This window comes from Ovis canadensis, chromosome 1, assembly GCF_042477335.2.
Source record: "Ovis canadensis isolate MfBH-ARS-UI-01 breed Bighorn chromosome 1, ARS-UI_OviCan_v2, whole genome shotgun sequence".
NCBI lineage: Eukaryota > Metazoa > Chordata > Mammalia > Artiodactyla > Bovidae > Ovis > Ovis canadensis.
The window spans coordinates 272,764,997-272,786,677 of NC_091245.1; the positions used below are offsets into that span (position 1 = coordinate 272,764,997).

General features: G+C 44.1%; 1 protein-coding gene across 8 annotated transcripts in view; it reads left to right on the forward strand.

Annotated features, from left to right (window-relative positions):
* The window catches only part of DYRK1A (dual specificity tyrosine phosphorylation regulated kinase 1A), a 146,389-nt gene extending 130,530 nt beyond the window's left edge, over positions 1-15,859 (forward strand). For all 8 annotated transcript variants that reach the window (XM_069568229.1, XM_069568267.1, XM_069568218.1 and 5 more), the window contains 3 exons: positions 850-1,156; positions 4,777-4,901; positions 12,559-15,859. In XM_069568229.1, coding sequence (XP_069424330.1) covers positions 850-1,156; positions 4,777-4,901; positions 12,559-13,179 — 1,053 coding nt within the window. In that variant the 3' untranslated portion in view covers positions 13,180-15,859. The remainder of the gene's footprint in view (positions 1-849; positions 1,157-4,776; positions 4,902-12,558) is intronic.
* The last annotated feature ends 5,822 nt before the right edge of the window (positions 15,860-21,681 follow it).

Sequence of the window (21,681 nt, forward strand, 5' to 3'; positions counted from 1 at the left end):
CCACTAGACCACCAGATCCCTAATAGGTTCTTAAAAGGCAGTGATTTTGTGGTTTGCCTACCTGGCTTGTTCTTGATTTTGAAGTAAGAGTGATGGTCTCTTGCAAATTACTACATTGCACCTAGAAGCAAAATCTACTAATACTATTCTGAATAAATTCAGTGTTCATAGGGATTTTAAAGATTACCTGTTAAAATGAGTTTCCCTAAAATGTCAGTGCATGTTAAAGGCAGTTTATTAAACATATTTTCTAAAGTGAAGCATAAATAATTTGCTTTGATTTTTTTTTTTTTTTTAAACTGAATATAAGCAAGGTACGGTGTTAAACCCATGGTTCTTTATTAGGAGTGATGGCTGAAGCTTTAATGAGCCATTGTTACCTAGGAAGTGCACCTGAGTTCACAGGTGTATTGGGGAGAAAAGAGGTAGATTTGTAGCTACTGGTTGGTACACTTCCTTTGTGAAGGACCACAGAGTAAAGATTTTGTTGCATATTCTTACTTGGTTCTGTTTGTTTTTACCATCTTTAAAAATGTAAAGCCATTCATAGTAGGGGCTGTTTATATAAAACAGGCCCTGAAACAGGGCATCGTTTGCTGATCCCTGCACTAGATGATCTTTATGGTCATTTCTGCTCAGAGTTATTTTGAATTTCTCCTGCCTGTGGTGCTTTAAGAGTAGTACATGTGAAAATTCAGAGGCGCAAACCGTGAAGCACTCCTTTTAACAAAGGTCTCGGCCTTATCCTGTAAGGAAGCTTATTTGATGTGATGTTATATAGGCTTTTACATATTCCATCAAATTTAGAGAAACCCCCCACCCTTTTTCTTTTGTCTCTTTTCTCTTTAGGAGTACAAACCACCAGGAACCCGTAAACTGCATAACATCCTCGGAGTAGAAACAGGAGGGCCTGGTGGCCGCCGTGCTGGGGAGTCGGGCCATACGGTAGCTGACTACTTGAAGTTCAAAGACCTCATTTTAAGGATGCTTGATTATGACCCCAAATCTCGAATCCAACCTTACTACGCCCTGCAGCACAGTTTCTTCAAGAAAACAGCCGACGAAGGCACTAACACGAGCAACAGCGTCTCCACGAGCCCCGCTCTGGAGCAGTCGCAGTCGTCGGGCACCGCCTCCAGCACCTCCTCGAGCTCAGGTCTGCTGTCCCGGTGCCGTGTCAGGCTTTGAATGTGTGCTCTGCTCTTTACAAAGTGGGGGTCATTTAATGTGCTTTTAAAGTTGTTAACGGGTAAGGAGAAATCCCTCAGAGGGCAAACAGAAGAAGCAAGAACTACAGTCCCACAGCCTCCAGAACAAAAACCCACAATCACAGAAACTAACCAAAGTGATCTCATGAATCACAGTCTTAAGTAACTCAGGGAAGCTGTGAGCCCTGCTGTGTCGGGCCACCCAGGTTCGATGGGTCATGGTGTCAGAGACTTCTGACAAAACGTGGTCCATTGGAGAAAGGAATGGCAAACCACTCCAGTATTCTTGCCTCGAGAACTCCATAAACAGGATGAAAAGGCAAAAAGATATGACACCAAAATTTGAGGGGTGCCCCCGCTCCCAAGTCTGTTAGGTGTTCAATGTGGTACTGGGGTGAACAGAGGAAAAATAACTCCAGAAAGAATGAAGAGGCTGGGCCAAAGCAGAAATGATGCCCTGTTGTGGATGTGTTTGGTGATGAAAGTAAGGTCCAATGCTGTAAAGAACAGCACTGCATAGAACCTAGAATGTTAGGACCATGAGTCAAGGTAAACTGGATTCAGTCAAGTAGGAGGTGACAAGAGTGAATATCGACTTCTTAGGAATCAGTGAACTAAAATGGCCCAGAATGAGAGAATTTAATTCAGGTGACCATTGTATCTACTACGGTGGGCAAGAATCCCTTAGAAGAAATGGAATAGCCCTCATAGTCAACAGGAGTCCCAAATGCAATACTGGGGTGCAGTCTCGAAAACAACAGAATGATCTCTGTTTGTTTCCAAGGCAAACCATTCAATATCACAGTAATCCAAATCTGTGCCTCAAACCACTAAAAGAAGCTGAAGTTGAACAGTTCTCTGAAGACCTACAAGACCTTCTAGAACTAACACCTAAAAAAAGATATCCTTTTCATCATGGGATTGGAATCGAAAGTAGGAAATCAAGAGATACCTGGAATAACAGGCAAGTTTGTCCCAAGAATACAAAATGAAGCACGGCAAAGGCTAACAGTTTTACCAAAAGAACACGCTGGTCATAGCAAACATGCTATTCCAGCAACGCAGGAGACAGCTCTACACATGGACATCAGCAGATGATCAGTACCGAAATCAGGTTGATTATATTCTTTGTAGCCAAAGATGGAGAAGCTCTACATAGTTAGCCAAAACAAGACCTGGGGCTGACTGGCTCAGATCATGAGCTCCTTTTTGCAAAATTTAGGCTGAAACTGAAGAAAGTAGGGAAAACCACTAGACCATTCAGGTATGACCTAAATCAAGTCCCTTATGATTACACAGTGGAGGTGATGAATAGATTCAAGGGATTATGTCTGTTAGACAGAGTGCCTGAAGAACTACGGGCCGAATTCTTAACAACGTTACAAACCTGACAGGGTTCATTACACTGTGCAGGAGGTAGTGACCAAAACCATCTCCAAGAAAAAGAAATGCAAGAACGCAAAGTGGTTGTCTGAGGAAGCCTTACAAATAGCTGAGCAATAGAATGGGAAAGACTAGAGATCTCTTCAAGAAAATTGGAGATATCAGGGGAACACTTCGTGCAAGGATAGGCATGACAGAGGACAGAAACAGTAAGAATATAACAGAAGCAGAAGAGATTAAGGAGAGGTGGCAAGAATACATAGAGAAACTGAACCAAAAAGGTCTTAATGACCCAGATAACCATGATGGTGTGATCACTCACCTAGAGCCAGACATCCTAGAATGTGAAGTCAAGTGGACCTTGGGAAGCATCACTACAATCAAAGTTAGTGGAGGTGATAGAGCTATTTCAAATTGAGCTATTTCAAATCCTAAAAGATGATGCTGTCAAAGTGCTGCACTCAATATGCCAGCAAATTTGGAAAACTCAGCAGTGGCCACAGGACTGGAAAAGGTCAGTTTTCATTCTAATCCCTAAGAAAGGGAATGCCAAAAAATGTTCAGACTACTGACGAATTGCGCTTATTTCACATGCTACCAAGGTAATGCTCAAAATCATCCAAGCTAGACTTCCAACAGTATGTGAACCAAGAACTTAGAGATGTACAGACTAGATTTAGAAAAGGCAGAGGAACCAGAGATCAAATTGTCAACATCTGTTGGCTCATAGAAAAAGCAAGGGAATTCCAGAAAAACATCTATTTGTGCTTCATTGACTGTGCTAAAACCTTTGACTGTGTGGATCACAAAAAACTATGGAAAATTCTTCAAAAGATGGGAATACCAGACCACCTTAACCTGCCCCCAAAGAAACCTGTATGCACATCAGGAAGAAACAGTTAAAACCATTCAGGAGCAACTGACTAGTTCCAAATCGGGAAAGGAGTATTTCAAGGCTGTATATTGTCACCCTGGTTATTTAACTTATATGCAGAGTACATCATGAGAAATGCTGGACTGGATGAAGCACAAGCCAGAATCAAGATTGCTGGGAGAAATATCAATCACCTCAGATAATGCAGATGACACAACCTTATGGCAGAAAGCAAAGAGCCTCTTGATGAAGGTGAAAGAGGAGAGTGCAAAAGCTGGCTTAAAACTCAACATTCAAAAAACGAAAATCATGGCATCTGGTCCGATCGTTTCATGGCAAATAGGTTGGGAAGAAATGAAAACAGTGACAGACTTTATTTTCTTGTGCTCCAAAATCATCTCAGACAGTTGACTTGAAACTGTGAAATTAAAAGGCGCTCGCTCCTTGGAGGAAAAACTGTAACCAACCTAGACATCATATTAAAAAGCAGAGACGTCACTTTGCCGACAGAGGTCCATATAGTCAGAGCTGTGGTGTTTCCAGTAGTCATACACAGATGTGAGAGTTGGACCATAAAGAAGAGTGAGCACTGAAGAATGGGTTCTTTCGAACTGTGGTACTGGAGAAGACTCTTGAGAGTCCCTTGAATTGCTAGGAGATCAAACCAATTAATCCTGAAGGAAATCAACCTGGAATATTCATTGGAAGGACTGATGCTGAAGCTCCAGTACTTTGGCCATCTGATGCGAAGAGCCGACTGATTGAAATGATACTGATTCTAGGAAAGATTGAGGAAATAGGAGAAGGGGGCAAAAAGAAGATGAGATGGTTGGGGGGTGGAATCACCGACTTATTGAACATTGAGCAAACTCCTTGGGATAGTGAAGGACAGGGAAGCCTTGCATGCTGCGCTCCTTGGAGAAGCAAAGAGTTGGACGCAACTTAGCAACAACAAGGGAGGAATTATTTTTCGTAAGTCTATTCTTTGGGGCTGGTAAAAAAAAATATCCACCAAGTTCTAAGACTTAACTGTGCATATAATAAATTCTGCTTGGGAAAAAACTAGTAGCCAAATATTTAAATTGTTTTTAAAGTGGAAATACTTGGTCCACATGCTTTTTTCCCGACTTAACTGAACTTGGTCCTGTTTTAGTTCAATGATCAATGTGAAAGAAGAGAATTGGGTGCTTTTTTGGTGCCCTTTCGTGTTAATAGAGGGTGTTTCAGTTTTAATGTTACAGTTATCGGATATATCTACTGGAACACAACTAACTTCACACTCACAAGTAGTGTCATGTTGTGATGCTCCAGGTGGATCGTCGGGGACGAGCAACAGTGGGAGAGCCAGGTCGGACCCAACGCACCAGCATCGGCACAGCGGCGGGCACTTCACGGCCGCCGTCCAGGCCATGGACTGTGAGACCCACAGTCCACAGGTGAGCCCGGCCCGCCCTCACGCGTGCCCTCCGCCATGCCCAGGGAGCAGTGTGGGTGCCCACGGTCTTTCGAGTGATTGTTACTTACTCCAAAGGGTCATGGCTCCCTCACCTGTAAAAGCTTCTAACTTACATGACTGACATGAAGCAGCACAACCTTGAAATCATTTCCCTCCTGGTTTAGAAATAGCCAAGATTTACTGAGTGCACACGAGCCGCTGCTCCAGGTGCTTTTCCCCTGTGTTTATCTCTTACTTTGGAAGCGTTTTTAGCCTTACCCTGTTTGGATTTTCATTTTACAGTGGGAACTGGGACTTCCTGGGTTCAGGTCTTTCTGAGGCTCATGATCTTAATTACTGCCTCTCCCTCCTCATTATCTGTCACCACCAATGGTCCTAGGTTCTGGATCAGTTTGTGGTTTGAATTTTCTCCTCCATGTTTTGTTTTGTGTTTTGAAGTTTTTTCTTTTTTGTTCAGTTGCTTTTTTAACTGATGAAAGAGGATCTAATGAAGTAAAATTTTTTAAGGGGGTGAAGCAGATGGTAGTAGTAAAAATATTTACTAATATTTAAATACTCTGTAAAATAGTAAGTGAATTCATCCTGAGTACTGCGTAATGATGTCTACAATGAGAGGCAAGTCTATTATTTAATGAGAAATAAAGTGGGCGTTGATGAACGTCACCCCTGTCGTCAGGCCTGGGGCTGCCACGGGCTGGTGGAGCGGCACACGTGTCCTGACGTCGCCACTCTTCACTCGTGCTCACCAGCCTGCTGGGCAGGCTTCTCACATCGTCTCTTCCCACTCCCGTTCTCTCCAGTACTTGTTTCAAACTCTTCCTGCCTCTTAGAAGCCTCTCCTCCTCTGTTCTCCCTGACTCGTCCCTGGGTGGGGAGCACTCTTCAGAAAGGACGGCCTCACGGCCTGTCCCCAGACACCTCGCCCACCTCTGCCGGTGCTTGTCCGCTGTCTCCCTCCCGCCCCGCGCCCGCCCGCTGCCGCCTGGCCTCTGCTCACCGCCTTCCCTCGGTGCCCGGCCCTCCCCAGGCGCCTCTGGATGGCCTTCCTCAGCCCGTGTGCTCCCCGCCCCGCGCTCTGCTCTCCGTGGGCTCTGTCTCCTCGCCCTTCGAGAGCCCCGCTGCTGCTGCCATCAGCCTGCTTCTGCGTGAGCACCTGTCCTGCCGTGTCACCAGCGGTCAGTTCTCAGGAGCTGGGCGGGCTCTCGGTTGCTTTTCCCTCCAGTCTGCACTCGCAGTGACGCGGCGCTGGTTTGAGCCCTGGGCAGGCTTGCTTCTGCTTTCCCGGACAGCATGGCCCTCTGCCGCCTGCCCCCTTCCGTCATTGCCTCCTTTCTGGATTCTCTTCTCCCCCTGCCAATGAAAGTGGGCGTTCTGTGCCCTCTCACCTGACACCCTCCTGGTGACCTTTTGTGGTCCTACCAGTGCCCACAACTTCCATCTTGATGTCAGTCACTTCACAGCTTGATTTCTGACCTAGACCTCACTCCTGAGCCCCCCATGCCTTTATTTCTGATCATCTCCTATCAGTGCCGCACCGGAGGCCTCCACAGCCCAACCCTACAAATGTGCCACATTGATCCTAGTCATCGCTTCCTCTTCTACCACAGCTCATCTACTTTTATCTGTTCTTTGTACAGAATGGCCCTGAATTTACCCATTTTCTTAGGTCATACTCTTGATGCTTGGGAGTTAATCCTTGAGTCTCTCCCTCACCCGCTGACATGGAATCAAATGATAAATAGTGTGGATTCTGAGTATCCTGCATGTGTTTCTGTTCTCTCCACTTCACTCCCCCGACTCCTTGCTACAGGCATCTCTAGCTTATCTTACTGGAAAGATGATTTTTGACTGGTCTTCCAGCATCTGTTTCATTCACCAGTTCACCTCTGTCTTTCTTCAGCCAAGTAAATAAATGTTCAGTAAAGCAGTCTCATCTGGGTCCATCCCCTGCTTTCAACCAGTTTTTGGGCTTTTTCTTGTACTTAAAAAAAAAAAAAATTGAGAGGGCTTCCCAGGTGGCGCTAGTGGTAAAGAACTGCCTACCAATGCAGGAGACAGGAGACGCGGGTTCGATCCCTGATCAGGAAGATCCCCTGGAGGAGGGCACAGCAACTCCCTCCAGTATTCTAGTTTGGAGAATCCCATGGACAGAGGAGCCTCGTGGGCTACTGTTGAAAAGAGTCAGACGCGACTGAGCACAGCAGAGTTTTCAGTGGTTTCTGTGATCTGGCCCCTACCCAGGCATTCTTCCTCTCCATTCACTCTGGTCTTCGGGAACTTTTTTTCATTTTCCGGACCTTATTGTGTTCTCCATCACAGTTCTCACGTGGACTGTGCTCAGCCTGGAATATGCTTTTCCCCTCTGTTTGCTTTGGTGACTACTGAAGGTATATCCTTCTGATCTTAAATATCACTACCAGGGGCTTTCCCTAATTCTTCAGAGTAACCTTCTTTCCTCCCTTTATTCTTCCAAATATATTAATACTGAAAATACATAAACTGTACCAGGATAACATAAGACATTTGTGTTCATCCTGTCCGTATTTAAAGAAGTCAATATTGTGTCTTATTTGCTTCAAATCTTTTTTATTTAATTTTTAAACAGTTGATACGTTCACATGGTTTAAAAATCGGTAAACAGAAACGGGGATTCAATGAAAAGTCTTTCCTTCTGTGTCCTCTAGCCGCCTAATTACTGTGTTAATGTTGCTAGTTTTATGTAGCCTTTCTGAGCTATTTTATACATACGCAAGCAAACACAAATATATGCACTTCACTTAGCCTTCTGCACACAGGTGGTAGGCAGCATACCGTGCACGCTGTTTCACATCTTTTTTTTTTTAATGTGTTTTACGTATATTTTTATTAGATGTATTATGGAACTCTTTCTGTATCATAGAGCGCTTTTTCATTCTTCTTGTTTTGTCTTTAATAGTCACACAGTATTCCGTTGTCTAGGTATGCCACAAGCCATTGCGGCTGTTCTCTGTTAATGGACATTTAGTTTACTTTCAGTCTTCTTTACTACTCAAAATAGTGCTATAATGAACAACCCCATACATAAATCATCCACACACACACACAGTTAGTTCACCTGTGATATAAATTCTCGGACGTGAAATTGTTGGGTCAGAGAATAATGTGGCTTGTCACTTTGATGACCATTGCCAAATCGCTCTCCATGTAATTTTTGCCAATTTAGCTTGCCAGCAGCTGAGTTTTAAGAAACTGGGATCACCTTTGGATACAGTCTGAAATGAAAAACCTAGCATTGGACGGAGTATAGTTACATTTTGTTTATTTCTTTTCATGTATGCATTTGAGTAGTATCACAGCTTAAGAACCATTAGCGTTCTGATTGGAGAAGGAAATGGCAGCCCACTCCAGTGTTCTTGCCTGGAGAATCCCAGGGACGGCGGAGCCTGGTGGGCTGCTGTCTGTGGGGTCGCACAGAGTTGGACACGACTGAAGCGACTTAGCAGCAGCAGCATTCTCTGAGAATTTTCTGCCTGTTTTTCATCTGGATTATTTTCTAGTATTTCTTGGGACCACTTTCATTGAGTAAATACTGAATGATCTGTGCTAGCTACTGGTGATAAAGAAACAGGCTTTTCCTTCCTAGAGTTTACAGTGACTCAGTATATAAATGAATCAAGTGAATAGAAATTGTAAGAACTAGAAAATAAGACAATAGAGACTAGCTGTTTGCTGGGTGAGGTGTATTAATTTAAGTAGGCCCAACTGATAACAGATAGAGCCCCCCAAATACGGTAGCTTGAAGACTGTGAAGTTTCTCTTCTACGTAATGTTCAGAGTGGGCATGCGGGTTAGCAGCATGGCTCTCCCATGTCCTGGGTTCCTGACATCTTGTGACTGCCCCTTCCCCAGGGCCTAGTTGTCCGCTGCATCCCGCAGGACGCTGCATCCCGCAGGAGGACTCGGGAGGTATTTTGTGGACTGGATCTGGTTGTGCTATAGGAACTTGCCATTGACCAAAACAGTCACACGGCTGTGTCTAAGTACAGTGGAGACTGGAAGTGAGTGTCGTTGGAGCCACATGCCCAGGAAGAAGAAGAAGTTTTTTGAGGACAACTGGGAGTCTCTGGCCCAGAAGTTAGGGCAACGTTAGCCAGAGTGGTGGGGGAAGACTCTGGAACTGAGACAATGAGAAAGAAGCATCCAAGCAGAAATTAGAAATCAGAGCATTCTAGGCAGAAGGGAACAGTATGGGCAAATACTCTGAGATATGTGAAAGATGTTAACCAGAGAGAGGAGCAGAAGGAAGATGCTATGTAGTAGGAACCCAGGCAGCAAGAGGAAGGCAGACTGTAGGAGAAGGTTGGAGAAATGAGCATAGTCAATCAAGCAGACATAGATGTTCTTCTGGAACTCTGTTGCTTTTTCAATAACCCAACAGATGTTGGTAGTTTGATTTCTGGTTCTGTGTTTTGTAAAACCAACTTGAACATCTGGAAGTTCATGGTTCATGTACTGTTGAAGTCTGGCTTGGAGAATTTTGAGCATTACTTTACTAGCGTGTGAGATGAGTGCAGTTGTGCGGTAGTTTGAGCATTCTTTGGCGTTGCATTTCTTTGGGATTAGAATGAAAACTGACCTTTTCCAGTCCTGTGGCCACTGCTGAGTTTTCCAAATTTGTTGGCATATTGAGTGCAGCACTTTCACAGCATCATCTTTTAGGATTTGAAATAGCTCAACAGAAATTCCATCACCTCCATTAGCTTTGTTCGTGGTGATGCTTCCTAAGGCCCACTTGATTTCACATTCCAGAATGTCTGGTTTGTGATTATCTGGGTCGTGAAGATCTTTTTTGTATAGTTCTTCTGTGTATTCTTGCCACCTCTTCTTAATAGCTTCTGCTTCTGTTAGGTCCATACCATTTCTATCCTTCATTGAGCCCATCTTTCCATGAAATGTTCCCTTGGTATCTCTCGTTTTCTTGAAGAGATCTCTAGTCTTTCCCATTATATTGTTTTCCTCTGTATCTTTGCACTGATCACTGAGGAAGCCTTTCTTATCTCTCCTTGCTATTCTTTGGAACTCTGCACTCAAATGGGTAAAATTTCATTTTCTCCTTTGCTTTTCTCTGCTATTCTTTTCATAGCTATTTGTAAGGGCTCCTCAGACAGCCCTTTTGCTTTTTTTGCATTTCTTTTTCTTGGGGATGATCTTGATCCCTGTCTTCCTGTACAGTGTCATGAACCTCCGTCCATAGTTCATCAGGCTCCCTATCAGATCTAATCCCGTGAGTTTCACTTCCACTGTATAATCATAATATCATGTGGTAGTTCTGTTTTTAATTTTTTGAAGAACCTCCTCCCTACTGTTTTCCATATAATGGTTGTACTACCATATATTCCCATCAGCAGTGTGTGAGGGTTTCCTTTTTTCTGCATCCTCACCAGCAGTTGTCCTTTGTTGTCTTTTTGAGAGTGATGTCTCATTGTGGTTTGGGTTTGCATTTTCCAAGTGACAAATGATGTTGAGTTGCTTTCCTTGTGCATGGTGGCCATCTTTGTGTCTTCTTTGGAAACGTGTAGTCGGATCTCCTGGCCGTTTTTAAGTCAGATTATTTGGGTTTTTACTAATGAGTTTTATCAGTTCTTTTTATGCTTGGGATATTAGCCTCTTATCAGATATGTGGTTGACAAATGTTTTCTCTCATTCAGTAGGTTGCCTTTTTGTTTTGTTGATGGTTTCCTTTACTGTACAGTAGGTTTTTAGTATAATATAGTCTCATTTGTTTATTTTTGCTTTTGTTGCTTTTGCTTTGGTGTCAGATTGAAAAAATCATCGCCAGGGCTTATGCCAGACTGTGTTTCCTTCTAGGAGTTTTATGGCTTCAAGTCTTTAATCCATGTTGAGTTCATTTGGGGTTTGGTGTAAAATGGTGGTTGAGTTTCATTCTTTTGTATCTGGCTGTCTAGTTTTCCTGACACCATTTAAATTAATTAACTAATTTCTCCTCTGGGTTGCGCACAGGCTCTCTGTGGTCTCCACGAGTAGAGCTGCTCTTTACTGAGCTGTGTGGGCTTCACTGTTGCGCACAGGCTCGCTTTGGTCTCTGCGAGTGGGGCTGCTCTTTGCTGAGCTGTGTGGGCCTCTCTTGTGGCAGCCTCTCGGTGCAGAGCGTGGCCTGCAGTATTTGTGGTGCCCAGTCTTCGTTTCCCCGTGGCCTCGGGCGTTTTCCTGGGCAGGGATCAGACCTGTGTTCCTGGCGTTGGCATGTGGATTCTTAACTGCTGGACCACTGGGAAGTCTCACGACACCATTTATTGAAGGGAATAGCCTTTCTCCATCATATATGTTTGGTTCTTTCTCACAAATTAATCGACTGTATACACATAGGTTTATTTCTGGGCTCCCTCGTCTGTTCCGTTGATCTGTGTGCTGGTTTTTATGCTGGTACCTTGCTGTATTTGGTTACTGTCGCTTTGTAGTATAGTTCTGTATCAAGGAGTGTGATGCTTCCAGCTTTTTCTTCCTCAGGGTTGCTTTGACTACTTGGATATTTTTTGTGGATTACAAATTTTAGGATTTTGTTCTATTTTTTTGAAAAAATGCCATTGGATTTTTAATTTTGATAGGGATAGCATTGAATCTGTAGATTGCGTTCAGTAGTTTGGACACTTTAACGGCACTGATTCCCTCTCTTACAGTCGGTGAGCGTGGACAGTCTTCCCGTCGCCTTGGGTCTGCCATGTCTCTTCCTAGTGTCCTTTTTCCATATAAAGCTCTTTCTCCTCCTTGGTTAAATTTATTTTTTGCTTATTTTGTTCTTTTTGATGCCTTTGTCAATGGGATTGTTTTCTTTTTCTGATATTTTATTTTATTGTTAGTATATAGAAATGCAATAGGTTTTTGTGTAATTGATTTTGTGTCCTGTAACTCTACTGAATTTATTATCTCCATAAGTTCCTTATGGAGTCGTCAGGGTTTTCCATATATAATGTTGCACCATGTGTATGCAGCAGCCAGGTTACTTCTTTATTTCCAATTTGGTTGCTTTTTATTTCTTTTTCATGCTCAATAATCTGGATATCTGTTTTGAAAAGATTATTCTTGTGATTTGGAGAGTGGTTCGGTAAATGGCAAGGGTGGAAGATGGGAGTTGATTTAGGAGGCTGTTGTGTTAGTCTAGGCAAGGTGGTAGTGACCTCGGATAAAGTAATGAAGAGATGCCAGATGTGAGTTCTTATTGGAGGTGGCTTTAGTAGTACTCACTGATTGTTTGAGTGGTTAGGCAGCTAAATGCATAGTAGTGTTTCAGTTAAAACAGGAAAGATAGAGAGGAGGGGCTTTAGGGTAAAGAATGTCTTTTGAACTGATCAGAAATAACCAGGTTTACTCTCTGGCCTTTTCCAGAAGAAGTTTGCTGACCCCTGGCATAAACAGTGCTCCCAAGGAAGGAAAGTGGCCAATAAAACATACGACCCTATTTTTGGGTATAACTTGATAAAAACACTCTTGAAACATATTTGCAAGTTTGTGTTAGAGAGCTGTCTAAAACATTAAAATTTCAAACCCCTCTCTCTAATGTAAATGCTAATGTAGCTTTTAATTGAAGATTAAAGCTTGGAAACGTCCTGAATAAATCTTTTTACAATCTGCTCTTCCAGGTGCGTCAGCAGTTTCCTGCTCCCCTTGGTTGGTCAGGCACTGAAGCTCCTACACAAGTCACTGTTGAAACTCATCCCGTTCAAGAAACCACCTTTCATGTAGCCCCTCAGCAGAATGCATTGCATCACCACCACGGAAACAGTTCCCATCACCACCACCACCACCACCACCACCACCACCACCACGGACAGCAAGCCTTGGGCAACCGGACCAGGCCAAGGGTCTACAATTCTCCAACAAATAGCTCCTCTACCCAGGATTCTATGGAGGTTGGCCACAGTCACCACTCCATGACATCCCTGTCTTCCTCAACCACTTCTTCCTCTACATCTTCCTCCTCTACTGGTAATCAAGGCAACCAGGCCTACCAGAACCGCCCAGTGGCTGCTAACACCTTGGACTTTGGACAGAACGGAGCTATGGACGTTAATTTAACCGTCTACTCCAATCCCCGCCAAGAGACTGGCATAGCTGGACATCCAACATACCAATTTTCTGCTAACACAGGTCCTGCACATTACATGACTGAAGGACATCTGACAATGCGGCAAGGGGCTGATAGGGAAGAGTCCCCCATGACGGGAGTGTGTGTGCAGCAGAGTCCTGTAGCTAGCTCGTGACTACATTGAAACTTGAGTTTGTTTCTTGTGTGTTTTTATAGAAGTGGTGTTTTTTTCCAAAAAAAAAAAACAAAGTGCAAAGCTGCTTGAATCAGAAGGAGATTAACACACTGAACAGCTACAGGAGGGCAAAGCTGACTTTTTTTTTTTTTAACTTGAAAAGATTGCAAAGGGACAATGAAGTTTTTAAAAGAGCCATGTCCAAACCCATCTTCTCGGATAGCTCACGAGGCGTCCTCTTTTTGCCGCCCCCATTTTAACTTGCCACATCCCGGTCACGTAGTGGGGTTTTTTGTCTTTCTATTCCACAAAAGTTATTGTTCAGATGTTGGTCTTGCTCATTTGCCAACTAATTTTAAAATAAAAAGGCACTGCACATCATTTGCATACAGGGCCCCATGAGGGTATTTTTCTCCCCCTTTTTGTTTTTCCTTTTTTCCTCCCCCCGCCTCCCGTTTTTTTGTTTTGTTTTTGTTCTGTTTGGGGTGGGGGGTGGGAAATTGGGGTTTTTAAGTCCTCTAAACACACTTGGGCACGGAAACGCAGTACTGTAAGAAGAGGGACCTCCAGCTCACACAGTCATCACCTTCAGCTGTATGGAAGGGACAGTTGTATCGGCGTGTGGAAGACACAGGACGCATGCTGAGTGGCGGGATCAGAGCCCTCCTGTCTGAACCTCCTGCGGAGCAAAGCAGCACTGACCTGGGATCCTGTGGGTCTCCCGTTGCCGAGGCCACAGAGAGAGGAACAGAACGTGACTGGTCTCCCATCCAAGGTGCACTGAGAAGCAATCGACGGGTCAGTCGTGGCCAGTCCTGGGGAGGTCTGAGTGGTGGTCTTTGGGAAAACCTTTGGCCTTATGGATTTGGACTCGAAACTAGGAGAGCCTACCATTTCAGATGCAATCACTTTTGGACATGCTTTTGCAGACAGTCCTTAACGCTGAAAACACAAGAGAATGGGTAATTCAAGAGGCCTTTCTTTTAAAACAGACTTTGGTGACCCACTAATTGTAAGGTATTGCAAGGTCACTTTGCGTGTGTCATAAAGTTGACTTCCTTATTGGTTGAAGGTCACAGAAGTAGTGGTTTGCTTTGGTGGAAATAGCTACAGCTGTGTCCCTTCCTGCTTTTTACTTTTTCTTTTGCTTTTTCTCGGCACGTGGTATCTCCACCATTTCTTCTGCACAAAGATGTCTTCTGTTCATCCTGAACATTTTTAAAAAAAAATGCAGAATTTTATGTGACTGCTTTTTTGCCTCACAATTATGCTGTGAATTTTACAAAAATTTATTTTCTTTTTTGATAATTTATTGTACCAAAGCTGTTTTTATAGCACATAGATGTCTGTAACCAATAATGTAGCAGTTCTGCACTTTGACACAAGGTGTAACTAGACCATTTTTAAATGTCAGTTGAAAATTATGGCTGTACTATTGCTTAAACAAAACTGGAACTGTTGCTGAATCCATAGCCAATACATTTACAGCAATCTGTGTACTGAACATGATAGATTGACACCTAACTCAAGATTACAACAGCTGTTACATCCTCAATGTGTTCAGGCTTCTGAAGGTAAAGGGACACTGGATCCAGAAGCTATGGAACCAGCAGTTGATTCTTGTATTCCTGATTAACCTACTTGTAAACTTGAAAGCAAGACCTCGATTGCACCAACAGGTCCAACACATGAGCACGAGTAAAGCAGAACTCGCACGCGTGACCTGAGATGAGAGGCTGGTGTTTAAACAGGTGCCTAGTTTTGAGATTATGCTGCCTTAATGTAACACAGTCTGGCAGTTGCTAAATTTGTGTTCCCATTTTAAATTGACCAATTTTACGGTGTTATACTTTTGAGCGGTTGAATTGGGAGAATGAAGATAAGAAATTTACCTGTCCAGGATCAGAGAAGCCTAGAAAAGAAGCAGTAATCTACCTCTGCCGATAACCCTGTTCAAAACAACTCAGCAGAAACACCACGTTACTTTTTATTGGTCAATTCCATGTGGCTGACTAGGTCAATTTTTTTCTGAACAAAAGCAGGTTTTTATATGTAAAACAGTGACAAAACGCAAAAAGGTTTAAAACTATGTGAATGTGAATGGAAACTTGGGAATATCCGTTTTTATAAAATCACACAAATTTTTTTTTTGTTGTTAATCAGGAAATCCATATTTATTTTGTAATTAAATGTCAAGCCTGTGGATGATTTTTGAACTTGGTAGTTCATGAAGGTTTACAGTGAATAAAAGGATGTCATCTTGAGTCTAGCAATATCGAAAGGAATTCAGTAGTTACGCTGTTTAGGAATAATGAAGTGAAGATATACGTGGGTCAGGTCATTTTTTTTCTGTGCTGGTTGCCACATCTTAGCAAGCACCAAAAAAAAAAAAGCCGTTTTTAAACCGCTATTTACATAAAGGAAGTCATCAAAGCCGAAGCTTCTGCATACTGTGCTATGTTGCAGTCCAGTTTTGTGTGCTTTACTACACGGTTTGGTTACAGGGCTTCTGTGCATTGTAAACATAAACAGCATGGAAAAGGTTAAATACCTGTGTGCAGATTGTAAGATCTGGTCCGGACTTGCTGTGTATATTGTAACGTTAAATGAAAAAGAACCCCCCTTTGTATTATAGTCATGCGGTCTTATGTATGATAAACAGTTGAATAATTTGTCCTCAGACTCTTTACTATGCTTTTTTTAAGATTAATTTAAGAAAATGTAAACATAGTAAAAAAAAAAAAATCTTCCTATGCAATTAACCTGGTCCAGGTAATGGTCTGGTAGGTATACCAGCCAGAAGTTTGAAGTCAAATGTGTAGAAAGGAAAATCATAGTTACATCAACCTAGGCTTCAAAAATCTTGGAAAAAAAAGTAAAAATTGGAGGTTTAACAGACGATTTGAATTTTTAAGATTGACTCTTTACTATATTCACAGGTTCTGTCTGATTGAAAATGCTAGTAGTTCGTCATGTTGCGGATGGCGTGGGAATTAGGTGGTTTTCTCTAGGCTTTGACCTGCGTGGACACACGAGGAGCTACAAATCATACCCTTCCTCTTGCCCCAGATCCTTGGTAGACGTCTGTCAGGGGCTTTCTTGTACAGAGTCTTAAGAGTCCTGCCACAGTGAGTTAATCCTCACCAAACCCCTCTCTCTATAAATTAGCCTGTGTAAGTATACAGTAAGGTAGCTTTCAGGAGGCAGAAGACTTACTGTAAAAGTTGAATGTGATTTCGTTAAGTTCAGATTGACTACATACAATTGCACCTACCACATGTGTGAAAGGAAAACCTCTAGTGTTTTTCTCAGGGTGATGAGCATTTAGTTAGCTAAGTGCCACATTTTATATGTCAGACTCCGGAAAGCCTAGGCTTGTTTTATGAATACTAGAGCTACCAAAAAAAAAAGGTACAAGTGAAATTCATTCAGGCTGCAGTAATCCTCTCCGGGCCAGCAAGATGACCACTGTGTTTGCCAGCTCACCCTCTTTTCAGCTCCTGTGTTGTTAAACTCACTTAGGGTAAGTTAGAATAAGGAAATACAGCAAGGACTGAGCAAATGCTACATTTCCTGTCGGTCCTCCAGTTTTCTCTTGGCCTGCCCTTGCTAGCTCTCAGAACACGAGTTCAGGGACTTCCCTTGTGGTTCAGTGGTTAAGACTCAACGCTCCCGATGCCTGGGTTTGGTCCCTGGTTAGGATCCCACAGGCTGCCCAGCTCAGCTGAAAAAAGAGTATGAGTTCAGTACTCCTTTTAAAATGTCCCTTTAGGTGAAGGGTAATTGCTTTACAGTACTGTGTGGGTTTCCACCATACGTCAGCATTCGTCAGCCATAAGTACATACACATCCACTCGCTCTTGAACACCCCATCTCACGGTTCTCATTTTTATGTCATTTTTGTCATGTGGCCAAAGCTCATAGGTCAAATGATTCATTTCAGATAGAGAACTTGGTCTTCGTGCCATGTATGAAAACAAATGCGTGAAAGAAATTTTGAAAAATTATGAAAAAAATTTTTTTTAAGATTAGGGTTGGGAGGGAAACCGACTTTGGCATACTGAGGCTGTATTCGGGTTCTTAGACTCCTGCTTGGGATGTCTGCACAGTGGGACGCCTTTGGTGTCGGGGAGGAACAGAGTAGACGATCTCATTTTCTTAACCATGGATCTCCTCCCCTAGACTTGTTTCCTAGGGTAAAAACATACCTCAGGTAATTTCTAGTACAAAGAACAAGAAAACCTTGTGAAGACAGCCTGTTCCATCCTTCATCACCCCTCGTTACATCGCTGGTCTGTGCGTCCCCTAAGAACCATCATGTGGGTATCACCTGGGCTGTCACCGTCTACTAGTCATGTCTGCCTGTCCCTGTGCTTAAAGCACTCAGCATACTTTGTAGAAGATTCGCTCACACGGTAAGTGGTCTTTCTCGAGTGTCGTGCAGCCAGGATCCCCCGTTTCAGCCTTTCACAGGAAAGCATGCTAGAAGGGCACAGGTGTTCTTCCAGCATCACCTGTAGGGATGACGTGACCTCAACACAGAAGGGGCCGGAGGTGTTTGTCATCAATTGTTTTCCAGTTTATTACCTGAAATCTTCAAAGACAAAAGTTTTTCTACAACTGAAACACAGCAGTTTAAATACATACCGAAGAACTAGGTAGAACCCCACAGGTTTCAGTATCTGCTTCATTGCCTGAAAACACAGGGGTTTTGTTCTTTATGTGACAGACGATGAGATGGTTGGATGGCATCACCGGCTCAATGAACATGAGTTTGAGCAAACTCGGAGATAGTGAAGGACAGGGAAGCCTGGTGTGCTACAGGCTGTGGGGTTGCAAAGAGGCACGACTTAACGACTCCACACCTCGAGGGTAGATGTTTTATTAAAAACAAGGGTTGGAATAATCTGTAAGTTTTCAGTCTTGGCATGTCATGAATTACCTGCCGCCTGCAGCAGGACTTGGGGATGCTGCTCCAAGGGACACGCCTTCAGCTGGCTTCCTTGGGCCTTAGCTGGTTGTCATAGTCCAGTCTCAACTGGGTGCTGGAGGAACTGAGTCCAGGAATAGAAGTCTGGTTGGGTAGTAAAGCACGTTTTAAATGTAGGCCAGGAAAAATGGGTGCAAAGCTCCTGGTGAAGGATGAGAGAGGCAGGCCAGCAGTGAATGCACCCCACTCTTGGCGAAGGTGGTGCGCTTGGTGGCGTGGGCACGGCCAGCCACGTGCTCAGGTACAGACAGACCCTCGGGGAGTTTGCAGGCCGCAACATGTTGGAAGGCTGTGTAGGAATTTAAAAGTGAAGAAGTGAAAGTGGAGTCGCTCAGTCATGTCCGACTCTGAAGGAATTACATACATGTTTGTCTTAAAAGACTAGTTAAATATGTTTACCGTTGAATTTGAAAAATTGTTACTTTTGAGTTTTTTTTTTAACTTTTTCGGTTTTCCATTCTTGTAGATTATACTCCCAGTATTGACTCGTTAACTCATTTCCTATACTTGCCTTAGTTGTTGAGCTGAAGCTGCAAAGGGGAGGATTCTGAGCCAAAGGGAAGAGAGGGGCAGGCCCTGGGCACGTGGCCCGTTCTCCCCAGGCAGGGTCAGGGAAGCCGGCTGAGCAGCTGGGGCCTCACTCCCCAGGGAAGGGGAGAGACGGCCGAGCCCCAGGGAGGTCTGCCCGGAAGGGACGGCTTCCCCAGGAGAAGGTGAAGGTGGAGCGCAGGGTGGTGAGTCCCGCTTGACTCACTGCTGTCTGGGAATGCAGTAGCCTAGGGAGGAATGTCACCTCCCTAGACACGGAGGTCGTTTGTGATGTTAATCTGAGGCTTAGTGTTGTAAAACAGCGACCCCAAGGAGAAAGTTTCTGTTTCCATGTACATCACAGGCGAACCCCATCGGTGGATCAGGTAACACGACCCAGGACCCTGAGCTGGGGAAGGAGTTGCCTTCAGGAGTTGTCCAGCAAACCCGTAAGCAAGATGTAGGGGGAAAACTGATTCTGGTGAACCCTGCTGCTGCTGCTAAGTCGCTTCAGTCGTGTCCTACGCTGTGTGACCCCATAGATGGCATCCCGTGTCCGACTCTTAGCAACCCCATGAACTGCAGCCTACCAGGCTCCTCCGTCCATGGGATTTTCCAGGCAAGAGTACTGGAGTGGGGTGGCATTGCCTTCACTGCTGTTGAACCCTAGGTGATCTTAAACTGCTAAATCCCTGCTCATCAACTTAAAACAGGAGTTTTTAATCCCACTGCACATCTGACTACTCACCTCTGCAAGCGTGTGTGCCAAGTCGCTCAGTCGTGTCTGGCTCCTTGTAACCCCACAGACTGTAGCCCATCAGGCTTCTCTGTCCCTGGGATTCTCCAGGCAAGAACATGGAGGGGGTTGCCATGCTCTCCTCCAGGGGATCTTTCCGACCCAGGGATCAAACCTGCGTCTCTTAGATCTTCTGCTTTGGCAGGTGGGTTCTTTACCACCTGTAGAATCTTAAAAAACCACAGCCGTGTTGATCACAGCCTCAGTATATTTGATTCAGAGAGTTGGGGGTGGGGCTTGGGTCTCTCAGGATGACCTGAAAATGCATGAGGCTAACCCAACAAGAGTCTGAATTGAAGACCATTTTAAAATAGTTTCATTACTGGAGCTTATTATACAATTAAGTATATGTCAGTGAGTAATTAAAAGTCACCACTTGGCCTGCATTATAAAATATGATGAGTAAGCCTCCGAGAAAGGCAGAAAACCGCAGACTTCCGTAAGTACATGAAACTTTAACTGTCTCCTGTCCCCCTCCCCTTTGGGCAGTGGGTTGGCCTGACGTCCTGGCAGAAGCTCTCAGGTCTCCCGTGAGAAGGGGGCGTGCTAAGGTGGTTTCCCAGGGGTGAGTCTGGGCCGTGCACAGTCTTGGCAGGACCGGTGGTGGATTCTCCAGGGCACCAGCCGCCTGGTCTGAGTGACAGGCCTTTGAGAAGCGCAGTGGCAACAAAATTTGGATTCAAATCCTTGCTCTTAATGCTGGGCAAGTTGCTTTATTTCTCTAAACCTCACTGTTATATCAAATGAAAATAGCTATAGTGTGCAGTCTGGGATCTTATACAAGCGTCACTGAGATAATCTACATAAGAATCTTAGCACAATATAGGAGGTGCTCAATGAATATAATTTATAGCTAGACAGCTTGAGGCCACAGCATGAATGAATCCATGTCTATATAAATTTAACAAGAGCCCTGTGGGAAACTAGGTGAGTCGTCTTCTCCGTGATTATTCACCAGCTTACGTTTATTTCTGGAATCTGTAGCTGGACCTTAACATTCCTTTCCCACTTGATTTCGCTACTGCACAGTACCTACATCTACTTGAGAAGTTGAAAGTTGTATGTTTTGGAGTCTGCTCTGACGTAAGGTATAATATTTAAATATAAATCCACTCCAGTACTATTGCCTGGAAAATCTCATGGACAGAGGACCCTGGTAGGCTACATACAGTCCATGGGGTCTCAGAGTTGGACATGACTGAGCGATTTCACTTTCACTTTATAAAGGAAGCTTTTTGGAGGCCTAACTATACCAAGGACCCATTTTTTCACCACTGTTATCCAACCCGGGCATCATGTGTCCAGTGGCCTTTCCCCTCGTCCCTTTTCCCACTCGAAGGCATATCTTACATGGTTAGCCTTCAGCGATTTGACTTAGATCAGGGAGAAAAGAGAAGGAAGAAATCAGGTCCCAAGTTCATAAACAGCAATTTCATTGGGGAAGCTTTCAGAACTTAGCTATAATCTACGTTTTAAAGGCATTAAGCAGCTAGCTGCCGCTGGCTTTTTTGTTTTTATCCTTACTTTGTTAATGTGTTTGAGGACTCCGTACCTCCGCCAGCTTGGGGGCCCGTACTGTGACCCCCGTCTCTGTATTCCTGTGATGCCCTGCGTTCCTAGGGCATACTCCCTCCCTCAGAGCAGCGCAGGGACAGATTTTCCTTCTAGTTTGTATAGGGCCAACGTTACCTCAGCAGAGCCTATGGTTATGGTTAGGTGGAGCTCACGATGGATCTAATGGAATTTAAATGTTCCCTTGAGGTAGGGAAAATTCTCTGGGGAGACAAGTTTCTTGTGATCTTATCACTAAATTTCAAACATTTCAAAAAAGTTGGTTCGAGTTTTTCCATAAGCTATTACAGCATTAGTTGCTCAGTTGTGGCTGACTCTTTGTGACTGCATGGACTGCAGACCGCCAGCCTCCTCTGCCCATGGGAGTCTCCAGGCAAGAATACTGGAGTGGGTTGCCATGTCCTCCTCCAGGGGAATTTTCTGACCCAGGGATCAAACCCAGGTCTCCTGCATTGCAGGCGGATTCTTTCCCATCTTAGCCACCAGGGAAAAACTCAAACACACTTTCTGGCCAACCCAATATGATGGTCAGCCTTCTTGTTGAAAACCGGCTTGGGCTGGTTTTGTGCCTCTTAATTGCTCTTGGTCTTTCTGCAACCCACTGGCACATCTCTGT